The sequence below is a fragment of the Dama dama genome, chromosome 5, assembly GCF_033118175.1.
Source record: "Dama dama isolate Ldn47 chromosome 5, ASM3311817v1, whole genome shotgun sequence".
Classification (NCBI taxonomy): domain Eukaryota; kingdom Metazoa; phylum Chordata; class Mammalia; order Artiodactyla; family Cervidae; genus Dama; species Dama dama.
In genome coordinates, this window is record NC_083685.1 from 119,124,077 (window position 1) to 119,145,293 (window position 21,217).

The window sequence follows — 21,217 nt, forward strand, 5'->3', positions numbered from 1 at the left end:
GGTACTAGGTCCCCCTAAGAGTTCTCCTGCCTCAACTTAAAAAGATCCCGTGTGCCGCATCAAAGATTGAAGATCCCACATGCTGCAGCTAAGACCCAGCACAGCCAAATAAATAATGAAAAAAAAGAAAAAACAACTCTGAAAATAAACTGTTTTTAAAAAGAAGTAGAACGTGTTGAACTGTTTGGGGACAGATACTTAGAAATATGATGTGATGCAGTGGAAGCTGACACAACATTGTGGATCAACTATACTTCAAATTAAAAAAGAAATAAGATGAGTCACAAATGGAAGCCAAAATACGATTTTTAAGAATGTAGTAGTTACATTAAAAAGGTTTAAAAACAGATTGATTATAATAATATCTTCTTTAATGTATACACAATATTATCATTTCAACATGTGATAAATATGAAAATATCAGTGAGATATTTTACATGCTTTTTTTCATACCAAGTCTTCAAAATCTGATGTGCATTTTACACTCAAAGCCTCATTTCATGCGCCTGTGTGTCTGGGGACTGGGTCTGTTTTCTCTGGTCAGTCCCACAACCGGGGGAAACAGCTGGAACATCAGGTGTGCGGCTGTGGAGTCACTCACCAGAAAACGCGTCTGGAGTTTTGGCAAGTCAGCGTTGAAAACAGGAAGCTCAGTTTTGCTTTGTAATGGTTTCCAAATAATAGTGTGAAATCAGCTTTTTTCTGACTGTCGGGGAAATTATGGAGCATGTTTGTTGGCACTGATGTTTTTGTATTTGCTATATAATGCTGAGTTCAGAAGGCCTCAGGGGCCCTTCTGTGGCGTTTGTGGGCTGTAGGCCTGGCTTCCCAGACCTTTCAGACCCCCTCCTACCCCCAAGCATATCCCCCCAAACACCCAGATGCTGAGAGTCATGGGGCTTAGGTCTATACTGACGGCTTCAGGATGCTCATGCCAGCAGCTTGCTGCATGGCAGCAAAGATTTTGTTAAAGACTTTTTAAGTTTGTGTCTTTGTACCTGAACTGCAGGCACCGCTGACCTTATCTCTGTCACTAGTTGTTGAAACTCCTATTTTTAGGATTCTACACAAATAAACTGTGATGGCCGCACTTCACTGACGTTCACCTGTGTTGCATGTGTATCAGTTGCTCTATTGCTGGGGGTGCATGCATTGCATCTGCACTATGGTGTCCTGCCATACACTGCTGCATAATGTTTGGGTTCTAACGTGTTTTATCTGCTGTGAAGAAAGCTGCTTGGAACATTCGTGGACAGGTTTTGTGTGGTATGTGCCCAGGAGTGGAGCAACTGGTTGTGCAGAAGGTCTGAGCACCTGCTCAGCTGCTTTGCAAAGTGGTTCTGTCTCACTGTCCTTCCCGAAACCTGTGCGATTTTCACTTGGTGTTGTCAGTCTTTTTAATTGCAGCAGCTTGAGGGTGTAGTGTGTTTCCTCACAGCTAAAACTTCGTTCCCCTGTCCCACTTAGATAGCAGGAGTGCCCCTCCCCATCTTCTCATCCCCCCCAAACCCCAGGTGTAACCACTGAAAAGGTCTGCAAACATCGACAAATGTCCCCTGGGGATGGGGGTGTGGGGGTTGCACTGGAAATGTTACTTCAAATGGAAAAAGCATCTTTGCAAATGTGATGAAGGACTTCGAGATTGCCCTGCCATCGTAAGTGTCCTCATAAGAGGAGTCAGAGGAGATTTGACCCAGACAGATGAGACACCAAGCTGCTAGCTGTGAATACAGGAGAGGGGCCCTGAGCCAGGGAGGGCGAGCGGTGCTGGAGGCCTTCAGAAGCTGCAAGATGGTCCCCCTGCCTCTGAGTGGAGCGACGCCCTGCTGATACCCCGATTTCACACTGCGAGATTCACTTAGATCTTCTGGCCTCCAGGACATTAAGAAAATAAACCACTGTTGTTTTAAGTCACTAAGTTTGTGGTAATTTGTGGCAGCAACCACAGGAAACGAGTATAGTTACTGCAAGAAATAAGCCTTAAGTGAATGGGGAGATACACGGTGCTCACATGGGTTGGAGGACTCAGTGTTGTTGAGATGTCTGTCTTCCCCAGACTGAGCTGTATGTTCATCATGATCCCAGTTGATATCACAGCAGGGTTGTTTGTTGTTGGTTTTTGGTTTTTTTTTAATGGAAATTGACAAACTCATTCTACACTTTGTTGGAAACGCAAAGGTTTTAGAACAGTCAAAATTCATCCGAAAAAAAAGAACAAGTTTAGAGAACAAGCACTACCCAACTTCAAGGCTAATCCAGACAATGTGTGTTGGCATAAAGATAGACAGATAGATCAAAGGAATAGAGTAGGGTCCAGAATTGACCTGTGTGTACACAGACAACTGATCTTTTATCAAAGTGCAAATGCAAAAAAAAAAACAAAAGTGCAAATGCAGTTCAGTGGGAAAAGAGCATTATCTTCGAACAGAGGGAACACATGGATATCTGTATACAATAAAATTGAACTTTAAAACTTCACACTATATGTGAAAATTAACTCAAAATGGATCCTAGAATGAAATGTAGAACTTAAAACTGTAAAAATTCTAGAAGAAAACTTAGGAAAAAAGTCTTTACATCGTTGGGTTAGGCAAAAAAGTTCTCAGATACCAAAATCACAATTCATAAGAGGGAAAAAATGGGTAAATGGAATTCAAGAACATTGAAAACTTCTTTGAAAGGCATTGTTAAGAGAATGAAAAGACAAGTTCAGGGGAATGGAAGAAAATATTTGGAGATAATTTCTGATAAAGGGCTTGTGCCCAGAGCTCTGTAGGGCTCTCAAGGCTCAATGATAAGAAAACAAACATCCGAATAAAAAATGGGCTAATGATTTGAATAGATGCCTCATCAAATAAGGTATATGGATGGCAAATTTAGTTCAGCATCATTCGCCACTAGAAAAATGTTAAGTCCTCAATGAGATACCAGTGCATACCTGTTAGCAGTTCTAGAATAAAAGGGCTGGCCATCCCACATGTCTGCAAGAATGTGGAGCAACAGGAACTCACACTGCTGGTGGAAACTCAAATGATCCAACCACTTTGGAAGACAGTTTAGCAGATTTTTTAGAAGCTGTCCATTCAACTGCCTTTTCATCCAGTCATCCCCTCCTGGGTGTTTACCTGAGTGAAATGGAAGCCTCTCCACCCAGAGACTGACACACAGATGCTCACCACATAAACTAGGAGCAGCCCACGTCCAACAGGCGAAAGGGAAAACAGCTGTAGTTTAGAGCGAACAGGTGGTACTGAGTGCAAGAACCCAGAAAAGAGCACGCACTGCGTGACTCCGTGTGAAATCCTGGTAAATGCAAGTAATTCACTTGTGACAGAAGGCCAATCGGAGGATCCCCTACCGGTCCAGTGGTTACAATTCCACACTTTCATTGCCAAGGGCCAGGGTTTGATCCCTTTTTGGGGAACTCATATCCTGAAAGCAGTGTGTGCCCGCCCCCCAAAAAAGGCAAGTTAGCAATTGCCTGGGGGAGGGAGGTGGGAAGCTCACCCCGCGAGACGGACACGGGCACGAGAAAGCTGGGGATGGGGTGGTTAGGTGTGTATACTTTGGTCACATTCATCAAACTTTAAATATGTACCATGTGTTGCATGTTGATCATACTCAACAAAATTGTAAGTCATTTGAGTCATCCTTCATGCAACTAAGGGAAGACGTTAGTGGGCAGCCAGGTTTGTAGTCTGGAGCTTGGGGTCCATTAGAGATGAGTAGTCATTGCTGATGGGCTCCTGGGTGCAAGTGCCTGTGGAGCAGGGCTCAGGAGCACTTGCCACAGGGGGACAGGGCAGAGCTGGAGGTCTGAGAATGGGGTGCACCTGTCCCGGACTGAATGCCCGTGTCCTCCACTCTTGTCTTGAAGTCCTGACCCCCCAGTGTGATGGGACTGGGAGACGAGGCCTTTGGGAGTGACTAGGGTCAGCTGAGGCTGTGAGGGTGGAGCCCCGTGATAGGCTCAGACGCCAGAGCTCTTGCCATGTGGGGACACATGGAGAAGGCCGCCTGAGGGCCAGGAAGGGGCCCCACCAGGCTGGCCCCTGGGCTGTGGTGTGAGTCGCCGCCATCCACCGTGTGCATCTCAGCATCTCCAGCCAAATGAGGTGGTGCAGGGGAGCAGAGCCTGTGTGTACTATCCAAACGTTCAGCTTGGTGGTCTCAGAGCCAAGTGTGTGTTAGTTGTTAGAATCAGTGGACCCTAATCGGTGTTAGAATCAGGAGTAAATGCTGGTCACTCTAAGCCAGTGCCGTGGCTGGACACAGCGCCCGTGCTCGGAGGTGTGGGTAGGCATAGCTGTAACCAGGCCCAGCATGCGGACGCTAGCCCTCCTCCCGGGGCCTTGCCTGAGACACCCTCACCCACTGAGGCCACTGCACTGCTGGGCGGGGGAGCTCGTGTTCTGGGCTGAGAAGGGTGGGGCTGGCACCTGCCTTGTGCCCCCGATTAAGGTGGAAGTGAGCTGACTTCAGTACAGGGGTCTTCAATTCCTGCAAATCCCCCTCGCAGGTGATGGGCTTGCCCTCAGGGCCCGCCTGCCCAAGGCAGTGGGATGCGTGTTGTCTGTGTGTAGGCGTGTGTGTGTGTGCAAGGGGCTTGTCCAAGTTGAAAGCTCTGTGCCCAGAGTCCAGGGCAGAGAGAGGCAGATGTTCGGGTCTCCCTGGGGACCCCTTCCGCTCCTGAGTGCTGCCTCCTTCTCCCTCCCTGCCTTAGACTCAGTGCAGGCAGTGTAGCTGAGGGAGGGGGGCCCAGTCCCCTCTGTATCCTCCCCACATCCTTCATGCCCCAGGGTGTCAAGGGAAAGAGCCCTGTGTTCAAATCTCGAGTTGTTGTTGGCAGAACCTCCATGGCCCAGGCCAGGCGTTGTGGCTGCAGTCAGGGTGAATCCCAGGGAAGCCAGGATCCCCTCTCCACTCCTAGTGGGCTGGCAGGACCAGCCTGAGCCCATGGGGGCAGTGGAGGCAGAATCGTGACCATGCCAGGGAGCTGGCCCCAGTGCTGCTGACCTGCTCAACCCACACTGGGGCCTGACAATGTTTCACATCCAGAAACACGTGACCTGAGTGCAGGAAGTGGCCGCCAACAGGCCATTCATGGAAGAAAGGGCTGTTTTTCTTCTAAGACAGTTTTGCTCAAGGTTTCTTGTAATGAGTCCCTGGGGTTTTAGAAGTGGGATACGCTCATTAAGCCTACACCACCTTCTCCTGAGGGCTCCAAGGCTCCCCTGTTCAGCTGGTGGGGGGCCGGTCTGGACAGGACCTCGGCCCCCGGCTCTGCTGCAGGACAAGGAAGGGGGACCCACTGGCAGCCTCAGGGGACAGATGGGGGCGCCTGTATACGGAGGGTGGCTGAGGGGCTCACACGCTACACCTCACACAGCAGGTTAAAACTCGGCATTCCTTCACCTGCACACAATTCAAACAGTGACTAGAACTGATGACTGGCAAATTTCTAAGAGGATTGTTAAGACCCTCACGAGTTCTGTCTTGCTGGAAACCACATTTAAAACTCAGAACCCACATGTCAGCAGTTGCTCCACTTCTTAAGCCCACGGTGGGGTGGGGTGCAGGGGGGACCCCATGTCAATCACCAAGCCCTAGTCACCACAGCAGCCTCGCCTCTTCCCTGTGTCACCAAAGGGAAAGTTCCATAAACAGGTTTCCCCAGTCACCTGTGGTCAGTGAGGCTCCTGAGTGAGCAGAGAGCTTGAGAGGCGGGGGCTAGGCGCGGAGTAGTGGCTGGTGGAAATGTCTCGAAGCAAAAGTGCAGAAGAGTGACTTGCTCGGGGCTGAGTGAGCTTGGCAGGTGAGGGCTGCATGGAAGGGGTGGGCTGTCCCAAGTGACTGTCGGCTGCTGGATGTTCACAAACCGTGTCCAAATACAGAAGAAACTTGTCCCAGGCACAGGGGGTGGGGGTCTGTCTGTCCCATTCGGTTCCAGTTCAGCTTCTGGGCATGACTCCCTGTCCCCAAGACGTGCTCACAGCCTCACACTGTCCATGACTCGGGAGCAGGTCGGACCAGATGTCAGGCAGGTTCTCACAGAGTCCCATGGCACAAGTGCAGACTTTATAACCTACTAGAAATAAAGTAAGAGTTGGGAGGCCCCAAGCCCAGCTGCCCAACAGTCAGGTGGACAAAGCTCCACATAGCAGACACGCAGTGCCTCTTTGTCGTCACTCTTCATTTTAGGCATTCCTTTTCATTAGGGTGTAGGTGAGGCTCGATCAGGAAGTGATTAAAGCACAGCCCCCGAGGACCTGGGGGTGGGCTTCCACCTGTGTCTGCCTGGAGAGCCGGACACCATTGATCTGCCTCTAAAGCCACTTGAACCTTTGTACTGACAGGGAAGGGACACGCACAGAAGTTTATCACTTTCTGAGTGACTTTCTGGGAAGTAACCCGGGGGTTGTGTGATGAACTGTTCTTCTCTGTTCATTGTGTCGATGCTAATTGCTTCCAGGTGTTTACCTCCAACGGCCCCACCGTGATCATGCCCACCTGGTTCTGCTCCCGAGCCTGGTTCGCCCACGTGGGCCCGTTTGATGAGGGCGGGCGGGTAAGTATGGTCCTTGGATTTCCCCCCAGCCCCCGGGCATGCGGGGAGGGGCTGTGAGGGCCTTTCCTGCGCTCCCTGGGCCTGCGTGCTGGTGGCTGGGCCTCCCCAGGAGCAGCAGGTTTCTTTGTGAAGACCGTGGGCGCCTGCTTTGGGCTCATATCTGCATAGCCACCTCATCCTGGTTTAAGGGCTGTTTGTGGGAAAGCGCAAGACGCTGGCAGTGCTGCCCTGCCCCCCCGGATGGCAGAGGGAAAGGAGCGCCCCTCGCTCCCCTGCAGGCGGCGGCCCCGGAGCACTCGGGTCCGAGCTGCCCGGGGCCTCCTCCGCAGAGCAGGGCCCACGCTGGCCTCTGGCTTAGAAATGGGGACCCCGACCTGCTCCCCCTCCCTCCTCGACGGCCTTAGAGGGAACACGCTGACATAACACTCGGTCAGAAGGTAAATCTTAAGGTTGATTAGTTTGCTTTCCTTTAACCCTCCTTAAATTGGCTTTGAGACATATGTTCTGGTCTCATGATGGAGCCCGTGGGTCAGACGTGTTAAGGCCCATCAGGCCGGAAGGTGGGGGTGACGCAGGCCCAGGCTCACCATCTGCCCCAGGACCTTGGCCCCCCGTCCGGCCCGCTCGGAGTCTCCTCTCCACTTTGGAGGGGACCGTCACTCACTGCCAGGGGCCCAGCGGATCCTTGGCTTGGGGCCCTCCCGACCCCACCCAGCATTTCTCTGACCACCCCCAGGGAGAGGCCAGCTCCTCTGCTTCCCCCTGCGCTGGACCCTGGTCAGACAGTCCCTCTCATGCTACCCAGACTTGCCCTCCAGAAGCTGTGCCGGTCTCACATGTACAAACCCGGGGCCCCGGCCGCCTGTCCTCAGGACTGGCCCAAGTGGGGAATGTCTGTGCCTCAGCTCCACCGGCCCTCCCTGTCCTGGAGGGTCTTGTGAGCACATAGCCGCTCTCTGCCCAGGGACTCCCACTGGGGGCTGCAGGGGGCCAAGGCCAGAGAGGTGTTGGGGTGTCCTCTCTGCCAACAGATTCTCCTTGAAATCAAGGCATGGGGGGAGCGAAGGGACACCCATGAGTCTCCCCACCACTAAGCACGTGCTGCTAAAGCTGCTGTCGCTGGTGCTGAGTCCAAGCACCTGCTGTTCTCATTCTTCTGCTGCACGTAGCCCCGAGATGGTCATCAGGAGACATTCCTTAAATCACAGCCATGAGCAGCTTCAGGACGGGAAGTGTGTCAGGTCTCTTCAGTTCAGTTCAGTCACTCAGTCGTGTCCGACTCTTTGTGACCCCATGAATTGCAGCACGCCAGGCCTCCCTGTCCATCACCAACTCCCGCAGTTTACCCAAACTCATGTCCATTGAGTCGGTGATGCCATCCAGCCATCTCATCCTCTGTTGTCCCCTTCTCCTCCTGCCCCCAATCCCTCTCAGCATCAGGGTCTTTTCCAATGAGTCAATTCTTCACATGAGGTGGCCAAAGTATTGGAGTTTCAGTTTCAGCATCAGTCCTTCCAATGAATATTCAGGACTGATCTCCTTTAGGATGGACTGGTTGGATCTCCTTGCAGTCCAAGGGACTCTCAAGGGTCTTCTCCAACACCACAGTTCAAAAGCATCAATTCTTCGGCGCTCAGCTTTCTTCACAGTCTTCTTAGCAGGAGTTAATTCTTCCTGGAGAGGGAGCTGCGGAAGGAAAAGAAAGTCCATCCCTCTCTTTGTACAGGAATCAGGGACCAAGGACCTGGGCTGGGATGGGGCCGTGGCTGCAGCAAGTGAGGGATGTGGGCATGAGGAGGGGGTCACAGATGGCTGTGAAGCCCACCGCCAGGATGAGGACATGAGGTGTTTCCTGGTTCCTTCAGGTCCTCCCCCAGGAAAACAGGTCGAGCTGAAGAGTTACTTGTGGAATGCATTTGAGGGAGCACCATATGCTGGGGGCTGGATTTAGGTTTCGGGGCTGGTCCTCAGCTGATTGTCCGGGTCCGGGAGGCTGCAGTTCTCACCCAGGAGGGAAGAGCAGGGAACTGGAGCCGCCGGGACAGTTGAGGTGCTGAAGGTCACCTCAAGCAAGATGGTGGCAAGACGGGGATAAACGAGGACACAGCGGGCGTGAGCCGGAGCCTGCAAGGTGCACTCCCAGAGTGAGGTGGGAGGGGAGTGGGAGAGTTGGAGGAGGGCGTGGGACGGCACCCAGCTTGAGGGGTCTGGATGTCCCCGGGAGGCAACTGTTTCAGGCTCTTAAACCAGAAGGAAAGTGACCAAAATGGTGTTTGTTGGTTCAGAACAGGGCTCTTCTGAGGGCAGGGATGGCCCGGAGGGGGTCGTGGTTGCTCGGAAGAGCTGCTGCCCGGCACGGCAGACACTTTTCAGAAGTGCCTCTGCACCCGTTGGAAAGATCCTCAGGCTTGGAGTCGCTGTGTGGCGTATGAGCTGTCACCCCCTCTCTGGAGTGGGGGGGCCCAGGCTCCTTTGCATTTTAGCCATTCTGACTGGAGTTCTGTGGTTTCTGTTGTATTTTAATCGACATTTTATAGATGACTTATGACGTTGAGCAATTTTTCATGTGCGGATTGGCTGCTCCTATGTTGTTTTATGAAGCATCCAGATTTCTTTGCCCGGTTTTGAGTGGAGCGTCTTATTCATTTGGCCAAGGAGGTCTCAGTTGCAGCATACGGGATCTTCCATCTTTGTTGAAGCACGTGGGATCTTTAGTTGCAGCACTCAGACTCTGTGGGATCTAGTTCCCTGACCAGGGATCGAACCCAGGCCCCCTGCATTGGAAGCCCAGAGTCTTAGTCATTTGGATTTGATGCTCCCAATGCAGGAGGCCTGGACCGCCGGAGAAATCCGTGTGGTGTCTTCTTGTTGAGGTGTTGGTGTTCTGGGTTAGATATGTGCTCGTGGGTATTTCCTCCCATCCTTGGTCTCTGGGATCTTCCCTCACTCCCACCTGTGCTCGCCCAGGTTCTGTCCCGAGGACATCAGGGCAGCAGGGCTGGGGCGTCCTCCTCTGTTTTGTGGGTTTCATTTCCCCGCCCCGGCGCCGCCTGCTCTGAGCCTGGGCCTCACAGGTGCTACAGAGGTTGGCCTCTCAGACACCCAAAGCCAGAAGCCAGCATCTTCTCTCGTGCCTTAAAAACCTCTCTTGATATCAAAGAAGGTTTGTATTTTGTCATCTCTGTATTGAATGCCCTTAATCCCATATGCTCTTCTTAAACCTTTCCTGGTCAGCTTTTTATATTTGTTTTTGAAGGTATTCTGACTCCTACCTGTTGCTTGAACGGCAGTCAGTAGGTCAGCCTATTCCCTCTCTGTCTTCTGCTGATTTTGTCATGTGATTTCTGCTCACATCAGAAGGCGAGCCCACATGCTGAGTCCCCAGGTGCCTGTCCGAGTCCCTGGACTCAGCCTCACACGTCAGGCTTCCCCACGTCTGAAGGGCCGTGGCATTCCTTGTTCCTGCACATTCAGATTGTGGTTTTGGACACACGAAGGAGGGATGGACTGAACAGAAAACCCTGGGCCACACCTTCCCTCCCGTCCTGAGGACAGCTCACTTTGCCTGACACTGCTGGGACTCACCTGGAGGCAACAGGGGAATTCCTCCCTTGTTGTTAAAGACTCTTGGTTTCATTGGGGTTTGTCTTTATGCTGATCTAGTTCCGGTGTGTGGGAACCAGGTCTCCTCTTATCTTTTTTTGGCTTATAGTTTTAAGTTTTAGCTGTCCGCCACTGCTGTGGTTTTCTATTTCAATATTCTTTATCTTTATCTTCCATTTCAACAACTTTCTCTTAACCCCTTTTTATTATTTAATTTTCTTAATCTTCACTTTCTTGTCTCTTTTCCTACGTTTCTTCAGTGCCCCTTATTTGTATTCAGATCTGCTTTCCCTGGAGAACTTTCTAATTTAATCTTCATTTCTCACATAATTTTGTCTTTTTCTTCTATTTCTTTTCTGAATTCAGTCAACCCTCTCTTATTTAAAAGGTTTATTGGGGTATAATTCATATAATTCACCTGTTAAAATGTGCAGCTCAGTGCATTTTAGCACATTCACGGGGATGCACAGCCATCACCACCATCTGACATTACGGAAGAGCTTCACCTCCCAGAGAAGCCCACCTGCGGTCACGCCCCCAGCCCCGGGCCTCCCCAGCCCAGGCTGATCCTCCTCCTCCCAGTCTCCTGTCTGTCCTCCTCTCTGCATGGGTCCAGCTCTGTTAGTTATGGAATTTCTGGTTCATGATGGCCTCCTCCGTTCTCAAGCCTTGTGAAGAACGTGTGATTTCATTTGGAGAGTCGCTTTCAGAATTTTTTCTTTTTTTTTACTTGTTAATTCTTTTTATTTTTACACAGCATGGCAAAATGAGGAAACAGCTGACAAGAGAATTTTTTCTCCTTCATGATTTTTGGTGGTGGTATTTTTTATTTGGGGCGAATGTCTGTTCACAGAAGTGTTTGTTTTCTGTGTCTTCTCAAGCTGGCTTTGTATGGCCTCTGTTCACAGGATTCCTACCCCAAGGTCGCCGCCTCTGTGACCCCTCTGTGACCCCAGCGTTGAGGGCAGGAAGGGGAGGAGAGTGTGTTCCCCCTCCTGTTTCCTTTCGTCCCACAGGATCCTCATCCCCTTTCTCCACACCTCCGAGGGTGCACGCCCTTCCAACCACATTCTCATGCCCCAAGGGCCCCCAAGGCAGGGGGTGACTCCCCCAAGTCTTCTCAGGCCCCTATTTCCATGGAGGCCTGGGGCTCAGCACCTCGTCTTCCACCTCCTCTGGTTAAATTCTCAGTTGTCTCTTTGCCAGAAATAAGGAAACTCTGGGGTTGAGTTCCTACTGGTCATGAGCGGAGAGGACATCATCTCTCCTTCCTAAATCTATAAAGCACAGGGTTACAATGTGCTCTCGAAAGGTGCCTTTGAAAATGCAGAAAATTAGAAAAAGGAAAAACATACAAATCACCTGTGAGCCCATCACCACACGTCTGCTCTGAACTTTTGTGTGGGGTCCTTTTGTCTTTCTTTTACTGTGGATAACTTTTAGCTGAGCTGCAAACAGTTTTGTGTTTTTTTTTTTTGGTTTTTTTTTAATTTGGGCTACACTGGGTCTTCATTGCTGCTCGCCGGCTTTCTCCAGTTGCGGCTGGTGGGTGTTCCTCTCTAGTCCCAGTGCACTTGCGAACACAATTGTGAAAGCTGACTTTTAACATTTTGGTATAAATCCTTTCATGACCTGTGGTCTTTGTGAAAACACTTCAGGCACCACAGTGGTCCATCAAGTCACGGAATGACTCAACCAGCTGACGCTGGGAGTGAGGCCGTTGCTGTGGTTCCCGCGTCAGTTTCCTATGCGGTCTGCTGCCCTGAGACCCCCTGGTGGCGAGTCCCTGGGCAGGGGTGGCTTTGCGTGGAGACCGACGCAGTGCTCCGCGTGGCAGCTCAGGAGTTGAGAGCCCAGCGGGCTGCCCCCAGGGTGGCTCTCAGGCCTGAGCCAGGAGGTGGCAGAATTCATGGCCGGGTGATCACAGACCCCAGAGGCTGGGTGCTTAGGGCCCAGTCAGGAGATACACTTGGGCTGGCCAAAAGGAGCCAGGAGTCCCCTCTCCCCACAAGGGTGGTGGCCACGGGGCTCTACCAGGGCATCAAGACCTCAGAGGCCAGCCGTGCCGCCTTCTCCTCGGGATGGATGAGCTGGGCGAGCAACTGTGGTCTGCTGGGAGCAGTCGGCCCCACCATGGCGCTGGCGCTGCCTTGGCCTGACCTCGGGCTGCAGAGCCGGCTAAAGGGACAGAACAGGCTGGGGCCGGTGCACAGCAGCCTCTGGGCTGTGGGGAAACCAGCCTCTGCCCAGAGCAGGGGTCCTGGCAATGTGCCTGGCTATCGCCGGGCTCTGCTCGCCAGACACGCCCTTTGTTGACCTCATGTCCAGACCCTCTGCTCTCTCGCTTTTCACCTTGAACTCAAGGAAGTGAAGGAGCTGCAATTGTTATCCCCATCAGGACTGAGGTCCCCCAGCCCCGGACTGGCCAGCAGGGCAGCTGTGGCCCCGCCGGCTGGCCCTGATCTGAGCCCTTCTCCAGACAAGGGTGGGAGGCCTGGGTTCTCACGGGACAGGAGGACCCTGTGGGACACTGTGGACCCTCGGAGCAGCGTGCCTGTCAACAGGGAGGGGGCAGTGGGGTCTAGGGTCCAGCTGGAGGCCATGAGTGAGAGTGATGACGGGGCTTGGGTCTACTCCTCAGGCACCTTCTTGTCCTGGAGCCGGCTCTTATGGTCACGTTTGCCGAGCTCTGGCCGTGAGCTGGGGGCTGCAGTTGGTCGTGTTTTTTTCCAGCTGAGGCCTCACTGGTCAGGCTGGGCTTGAGCGCAGGGGCCCCGGGCCAACCCCCATCTCCCATTGCCTGAACCAAGGCTCTGTTCTGAGTGGACACGTTTCTTCATCCTGCAGGGTGTCCCTGAGGACCTGCTGTTCTTCTACGAGCACCTGAGGAAGGGCGGCGGGGTCGTCCGTGTGGACCAGAGCCTCCTCCTCTACCGCTACCACCCCAGCGCGGCCACACACTCCGTCCTCGAGTACGCAGGTCCTGGGGTCCAGACCGGATGGGGTGGGGGGAACCCAGTCAGGTCTCTGCCCCAGGGTGGGGGCGTGGCTGACACCAGGGCACACGGCCCACGGCCTCCCAGGAGGGAGGTCGTCCTCAGTCTGTGGACCAGCGTGTTCCTCAGGATCAGGGCTAAGTGTCTGTCGTCACTTTTATTATTTATTTCCGTTGCTCTGGGTCTTTGCTGCTGCACAGGCTATCTGTAGTTGCGGCGAGCAGGGCCTGCTCTCTAGTTGGCTTCTCTCGTTGCGGCGCGCAGGCTCTAGGTGCTTAGACTTCAGTAGTTGCGGCTCGAGGTCTCTAGAGCATGAGCTCAGTAGTTGTGACATGGGGCTTAGTTGCTCTGTGGCACGTGGGATCTCAGTTCCTGGACTGGGGATTGAACCCGTGTCCCCTGCATTGGCAGGCAGATTCTTAACCGCTGGACCATGGCTCAGTGGGTAAAGAATCTGCCTGCAATGCAGGAGACACAGGAGATGTGGGTTTGATTCCCTGGGTATCAAAATCTTCTGATACCCATGGACAGAGGAGCCTGGCGGGCTACAGTCCAAAGGGTCGGACACAACAGTGCACCTAAGCACACACAGAATTCACATGTCGATGTTGTCTGGGGGTCTTGTTCTCACTTGATTTGAGCTGAAAGGACTCAGAATGAGCCCAGCCACCGCTGATGTGATTACAGGTGGGCTGGGGGTGTCCTCTTCCTTCTCTGCCCACCAAGGGGAGGGTGGCTGGGGCAGAGGTTGGGTCGTCCCCTACATGGGGCATCGCAAAGGCTGGTCCCCTCCTTCTTAGGGCCCATGGTCTCCCAGGTTCCAAAGCTGGAGGTTGACTGCCAGGGGCAGGGCAGGGGAGGTGCCCAAAGTCCATGCCGGGTGAAGACAAGGGAGCTGTGTGTGTTTCCTTTCTTTATTTTGAACTCTGTGCATGTGCACCTGTATGTTTGTGCACATGTGTGTGGGTATTTTATTTCAAACAACCACAAGTGTGTAGACCCTCAGTGCTACCATGATGCTGCTCACTTGAGGATGGAGAGGACTGGAGCCCTGAAACAGATCTGTGATCAGGCCATCTTCTGAGTGGAAAGAGCATGATGCAAAGACATGCATTTGAGTTTTTGGACACAGAAGAGACTCTGTTCTTCCCCAGAGGGTGTGAGACTCATTGGAAGGTGTGGCCTCTCAGCTGCTGTCCAGAGAGGTCTCCTGTCCACTGTCACAGCAGGTGTGATGCTGATTGGAGCATGTGTCGTGGGGAGATCGCAGATTGCAGTATCCGTATTCATTTGGGAGATCTTTGAACTTTCTGCACATGCACTATTCCTTACTGAAGCTTAGCTTCTTTGTTTTCCAGCTTTTAAGCAAAAGAGCTTGATTTCTCTTGTCTTTTGATAAATCTGAATTTTGATACAGTAGCTTTAGTGAAGCATCATAGGGAGTTTGTTGTCATGAACTTGACTCAATGTAAGTGCAATTTGCATACATGAGGTAAAGGTCTGGGGGACATAAGAATCCTAAATGTGTATATCCTTAATCACAGAGTTTCAAAACATTCAAGGCAAAAACTGGTAGAAATAAAGGGAGAAGTAGACAAATCCATAGTTACAGTTGGAAAGTATAAATAATAATTAAAATTAGATTAGTAATTTTAAAACTTTTCATGAAAGCCAAGCCAGATGGCTTTACTGATATATTCTATCAAAAGTGTAAGGAAGACTAATACTGATTCCTTCAGGAAATAAAGAAGAGAAAGATCTATTGGATGTCAGGAGGGAGGAGCTTCACACTTACTCCCTAAGACCAGTATGACTCTGAAGTTTAAAATGCTACAAGAATATTATAGGAAAATAAAATTACAGACCAATATCCCTTATGAGAATAGGTGTGAAAAATCATTCACAAAATATTGCCAAGTCAAATTCAGAAATATATATGAAAGGATAATACATCATGAATATAAGTCTGGTTTAACTCTCCAAAATCAATTAGCATGATTTACTACAGTAACAGAATAAAGGATAAAAAATCACACAGCCCAATAGATGCAGAAAAAGCATTTAACAAAATTTAATATCCATTTATGGTTTTTAAAACAATCTCCGCAAACTAGAAGTAGAAGGAAACTTTCTCAGTCTGATAGTATCTACACAAACCTATAACTAACCTCATATTTAATAATTAAAGACTGAAAGTATTCCCTTCAAAGATCAGGAGAAAGCGATCTCCTGATTGTTCCTCTCACTACTTCTGTTCAACATAGTAAGGGAAGTCAGTGCAATAAGATCAGGAGAAGAGAAGATACAAGCATTAGAAAGTAGAAGGAAAACTAGCATCATTTGTATCAATAGATGGCATGGTTGTATTTCATAGGAAATCAAAACCAATAATATAGTGAGTTTTCCAGGATACACGTTTATAGACTTGAAATAAAACAATTGAAAAAAAAATGCAGTTTAAAAAATGTACAATGGCATCAATAATAAAATATTTTTAAGTAAGTGTAACAAAGTATATCTCTAACTGCTAAAATCCATTCCAGAAAATGCTAAGGGAAATTAAAACCTATAAAATAGATCGATGGAGAGCAATACCACATTCATGGATTGGAAGATTCATTATTTATATTTTTTAATTAATTTTTTTTTGGCCGTGCTGGGTCTTGGTTGCTGCCTACAGGCTTTATCTAGTTGTGGCAGGTGGGGGCTGCTCTCTGGTTGCCGTGCACAGGTTTCTTATTGCAGTCGCTTCTCGTTGCAGAGCATGGGCTCTGGGACACACAGGATTCAGTAGTTGAGGGCATGGACTCAGTAGTTGCCGTCTGCACCATCTAGAGCTCAGCCCAGTAGTTGTGGTGCACAGGCTTAGTTGCCCCACGGCCTATGGAATCTTCCCAGACCAGGGATCGAACCTGTGTCCCTGCGTCAGATTCTTAACCACTGAACCACCAGGGAAATCCCAGGACTCAGTATTGTTAACATCAGTTCAGCCCAAATTGATCTGTAGATTCAGTGCAATCCCTGTAAAAGTCCCAGCTGGCTTCTTTGCAGAAACTGATAATCTGATTTTAAAATTCACAAAAAAATCAGAGGACCCAGAGTGGCCTAAATAATCTTGAAAAGAACAAAATTTGAGGATCCATTGTGCCTGATTTTAAGACTTACTCTGAAGCTACACCAATCAGGAAAATGTATTTGTTGCATAAATGCAGAAATACATATCAGTGAAGCAAAGCAGACAGTCCAGAAATAGACTCACAACTGATTTTCAACCAAGTCTCCAAAGGCATTCAATGGGAAAAAAAATATTTTGAACAAATGGATATGCATATGGAAAAAAAACTCACCCCCTTATTGAAGAATTAATTCTAGACGGCTTAAATGTAAAAGTAGAAGCAGTTAAATGATAAAGCTTCTAGAAGAAAACATCAGGGAATAGCTTCACAACTTTGGGATAGGCAAACATTTATTAGAGAGGACACCAGACTCTGTAGCCATTTAAAACTTGACAAATCAAACTTCAAAATTAAAAACTTTTTGCTCCTAAAAAGACACCATTAGGAAAATGAGTAGACAAACCACAGACTGGAAGAAAATATTCACAATTTATGTATGTCACAGAGGATAAGTATAGAGAATATATTAAGAAGCTCTACCACCCAAAAATAAAATCTAATAAAAATAAGCAAAATTCTTGAATGGACATAACACTTCACAAATAATATATAAATGGTCAATTAGTCCATGAAAAAGGTTTCATCATTATCATCAGAGAAATGCAAAGTAACCTCTGCACACCCACTGAAAGGGATAAAAGTAATGTCTGCAGTTCTAAATCACAGGGAGGATGTGGACCCACCAGACACACATTCATTGTTCTTGGGAGTGTAAACATGGTGCGTCCTCTCTCGAAAGTTGTTGGACCTTATTTTATTAATTAAACTGATACCTGCCCCAGGACCCAGCAATTCCGTGTCTAGGTGTTTATCCACGAGATATGAATGCGTTGCTCAACATTTCTCTATTAGCAGCCAAGAGCAGGTGCAACCCAGATGCCCGTCAGCAGGTGATTGATAAACACGGCTGTAATGGAGCATGCTCAGCATGAGAACAAACAGCTGATACCTGCAAGAACAGAGCTAAGGTCTCTCTCTATATATATACGTATATAAATATATGATTAGTAAGAGAAACCGGATACAAAAGCACACATACTGTGGCTTCCACTAGTTTCACAGGCAGAACTAGTCCACAGTGACAGAAACGAGACTGCTTTTCTCAGGGGAAGAAGGTACCAGAAACTTTCTGGGGTGATGGAAGTGCCCCACCTCTTGATAGGGGTGGGGGTTACCTGGATACATGTGTTTGTCATAACCACCTGACTTGTATGTACACCTAAGCTCCTTGCTCTTATTCTATGTGAATTTCATTAAAAATTATCAAACTGTCCGGCAAGTATATCTTCAGGGAAGTAACTACTTCCCCACCATCCATAAAATGGAGTTGGAAGCTCTGGGTGAATAAAATGCAAAGACAGTTTTTCTGGACACAAGTCTTCTGCAGAGCTGAGAAGTGCTTGGACACCTAAGATGCTCTGCAGGGCTAAGAAATGCCTGGACCTCTAGGATCTCTTCCATTGTCTCCTGAGGTTTCACGTACGTGTGTCCTCACATTGAGCTCCTGTGAAGCAAGGTGATGTGAAGGTGGGTCTATGACAACCCTGGTGGTGACCTCCTGCTCCTCACCCATGGTGTGGCGGGTGCTCATGTATCTGGGGGGGCCAGGTATCCAGCCAGAGGGCTGGTGCCACACACACCCTCATCCTGTTTTCATGCGATAAGTCTTTTATGCTGGGACTCTTCTCTTTTTGCAGTGTGAGGCTTTGCCACCCACAGTGTAAAAGGTGATCTCATGTTAGTTTCTGTGTTGGATTAAAGTCTTTGAGCAGCAAAACCTCACAGAGTAGCGAGCGCTAATTACACCTTCGGGCTTGTCGATAATTGAATTCCTTCAAAGTCTTTCCCCAAAAGCCCTGTGAGAGGCTCCCTGAATCTTGTCCTTTACATTTTAAATTGAGAAAGATCAACATTTATATCATTTAACAGTTTCACTATGAAATACTTCCAACAGCCAGAAGGCCTGGAGGAATCGTCTTTAAGATGAAGTTACCCATTTCCCCAAATCTCCTGCATCTCCCAGGTTCCATTTCCTGGTGTCCCAAGTGGGAAGTCTATTTGCCATAGGATCCATTTCTTTATACTCTGACCAAGTGTGATGTCCTCTGAACAGTATACTTTCCCTCTTTAAAAACATGATGTTGATGGTACAGTCTGCCCATTCTTTCTGAAAGTGGCAAGTGGCAGTTGCTGGACACCAGGGCAGCCGAGTCTCCCTTGGGCTCCCCCAGTTCTGTGCCTGGTGTCCCCCACACTTCCTGAGCACGTGGACATGAGCTGGGCATGTCCGAGGGTCCAGGTGGGGCAAGGAGTGTGACCTTGTCGTCTGGGCTTCTGGGTTCAGTCGCTCAGCCAACAGCTGGAGCGCTGCAGCTCCCCTGCCCCCGCCCACCCGGGCCCCAGACCAGGGGGACTTGTGGGGCAGGCTCCGGTCAGGGGAGGGAGGCCTGGGGCATCAGAGGCCCTGCCCTCCTGGTTCTCGCCCCTCACCCACCCCTCACCCCCGCAGGACCACCATCTGGGCCCACCGCGTCCGCTTCCTGGAAGAGCGGGCCCTGCCCCACTGGGCAACCTTCACCATCTGGAACGCGGGCCGGCAGGGCCGCCGGCTGTACCGCAGCCTGACAGCGGGCTCCCGGCACAAGGTGGGGGCCGGCCCCTGCACCGCCCCAGCCCCAGACCACCCCCACCCCGCCCCGCCCCCATCCCTCATCCCCACCCCGCCCCCATCCCTGCCCGGCCAGCCGCACTGTCCCCGCTGCCCCTGAGGCTGTGTCCTATGTCCTTCCCAGGTGGCTGCCTTCTGCGACGTGGACGAGAACAAGATCAGAAAAGGCTTCTACTGCTACGAGGACTCTCAGGTGCGGGCCCCCACCCGGGAGCCGCTGGCACACCTGGCCCACCTCTGGGTGCTATCCCAGGCCTTTTGAGTAGACACTACCCAGAACCTTCCTCCTGGGGAAAGGCCATCTGAGCCCAGATAGCTGCCAGGCTTGGCAGAGGCAGCCCCCAGGCTCCCGGAGTCTCTAGGACCCCAGAGGGCCCCTGTGCCTGCCCCCCCGCTGCCCCCAGCCCCACTGAAGATGCTGTTCACAGGCCTGGGTCTGTCCACTGCCTGCCTCGGGAGTCCTGGGGTAGCTGTTGATGGCCGGGCCGGGGTGTTGGAGAGCAGGTCCAGTCCTGTGTCTGGCTGTGGCCCTGGTGCCCATCTGAGGGCATCAAACTGTGAGCAGGGCGGACGTGGGGGAGCAGGGAGCAACATGGGGCAGCCCACGACCCTTCCCTCCTCTCAGGAAAGGCCCAAGCCCCGGATCCCAGTCCTGCACTTCCGAGCCGCACGGCCACCCTTTGTCATCTGCGTGAAGCTGGTAAGTATCAGCTCTCTTCCCACATGTGGCTAGGATAGCCCCAGGGTCAGGCAGTACGTCGTGTCCACCAGGAGGGCATGGGCTAGGATGGCAGGTGGCGACCACCGCTCTGGGGGTGGGGGGTAGGAGAGTGGCCTGCATGGGGACGGGAACAACAGGGCCACCTCCAGCCAGGCCTGGGGTGTCAGGGAGGCGGTGGTGCCCCATAAAGCAGGCTGCATTTCCCATAACAGCTGCAGGGGACGAGGCCGCCCAGCTGCACCTGTGTGGCCCTGTGCGCCTGTGCCCACTGGGTGACCAGTGTCCTGGCTGTTTTCTCCATCACACCCTCGCCTTTTCCTTTTATTTGTGGCCGCACGGGACAGGTGCTTGCTTCTTGGCTCCAGACGGGACATTGGGGTCCCGCAGGGAGGCTATGAGCTGGGTCCTTGAATTACCCTCTCCTTGTGGGGGTCTTGTTCCCAGCATGCAAGTTTCCATCACGAAGCCCACTGGTGGGCTCTGGCGATGGCAACCTTCTCTTGGCCTTGGAGCCCTCGGCCAGCTGGCCTGCCCGTCTCTTCTCCTTGGTTTCCGGGAGCCTGGCATCGACAGGTAATGGCCCTTGGTCAACTAGTGTTCAGCACGTTTTCTCTGAACAACAAGACAAGTTGTGACTTGTCTTTTCACAGGTTCTTCCCTTACTTTTAACACAGTACATTTATCAGCTTTTCTCTCATGATGAACACTTCTAGTGTCCTCCCATTTTGGGAATTCCTCCTTGTGGTCAGAAAGATAGTCACAAATCCAAGTGTAAAGTGTCCTTAACCCACCTGGACTGTGGGGCCAGTCCTGTGGGCTCACTTAGGGCGGGGCTGCCCCAAAGTGTCCCTGGGAGGGGCCGGTGGTGGGTGAGTGAGCAGGGCCCCGTGCTGTGCCCTGGGGACGGGGGATGGTGACAGATGTGCACACAGATGGCTGCTTCCAGCAGCTTCCAGCCTCTGAGGTTGGAACTTCAGTAACCAGAATGCCAGGCCAGAGGCCTTCCTGGAGGCAGTGGCTTTTGCAGAAGGGAGGCAGTGTTCATTCAACAGTTAGGCAACAGCAGCAGGAAAGCGAGCAGGACCCGCCTCTCACTCCCACCTCAAGTGCAGACACTAGCTGAGTCTTGGGCTCAGAGAGCCCGTGGGCCCCGCACACACTTTCACAGCAAAGGTGGCCCGCTCTGCATGTACACAGTGGACAAGCCCGTGGAGGGCATCGGAGAAAGGAGAGCCCTTCGCTGGCGACTGGTTTGAAGATCCCAGGCCTCCTCCTGTACCTCCTTCTGCACTAGCGTCACTCACAGCTTCTGAGTGCAGTCTCCTGTGTAGTCCAGGGGTCCCCCAGACCAGCCAGGCAGCCCATGTGGACGGGGGATGGGGCTTCCTTGAGGCTGCGCTCCTTCAGGGCTCAAGCTGATGCGGTATGGGGGGCGTCGCAGCGTGTTGGTCAGGTGGGGGGTCGCGTGCGGGGCCGGAGCACAGG

General features: G+C 51.3%; 1 protein-coding gene across 6 annotated transcripts in view; it reads left to right on the top strand.

The window, feature by feature from the left end:
- Positions 1 to 21,217, top strand: part of B3GNTL1 (UDP-GlcNAc:betaGal beta-1,3-N-acetylglucosaminyltransferase like 1) — a 115,007-nt gene that overhangs the window by 73,148 nt on the left and 20,642 nt on the right. For all 6 annotated transcript variants that reach the window (XM_061144429.1, XM_061144428.1, XM_061144424.1 and 3 more), the window contains 5 exons: positions 6,473 to 6,568; positions 13,019 to 13,143; positions 18,853 to 18,988; positions 19,136 to 19,204; positions 19,637 to 19,711. In XM_061144429.1, the coding sequence (XP_061000412.1) occupies positions 6,473 to 6,568; positions 13,019 to 13,143; positions 18,853 to 18,988; positions 19,136 to 19,204; positions 19,637 to 19,711 (501 nt within the window). The remainder of the gene's footprint in view (positions 1 to 6,472; positions 6,569 to 13,018; positions 13,144 to 18,852; positions 18,989 to 19,135; positions 19,205 to 19,636; positions 19,712 to 21,217) is intronic.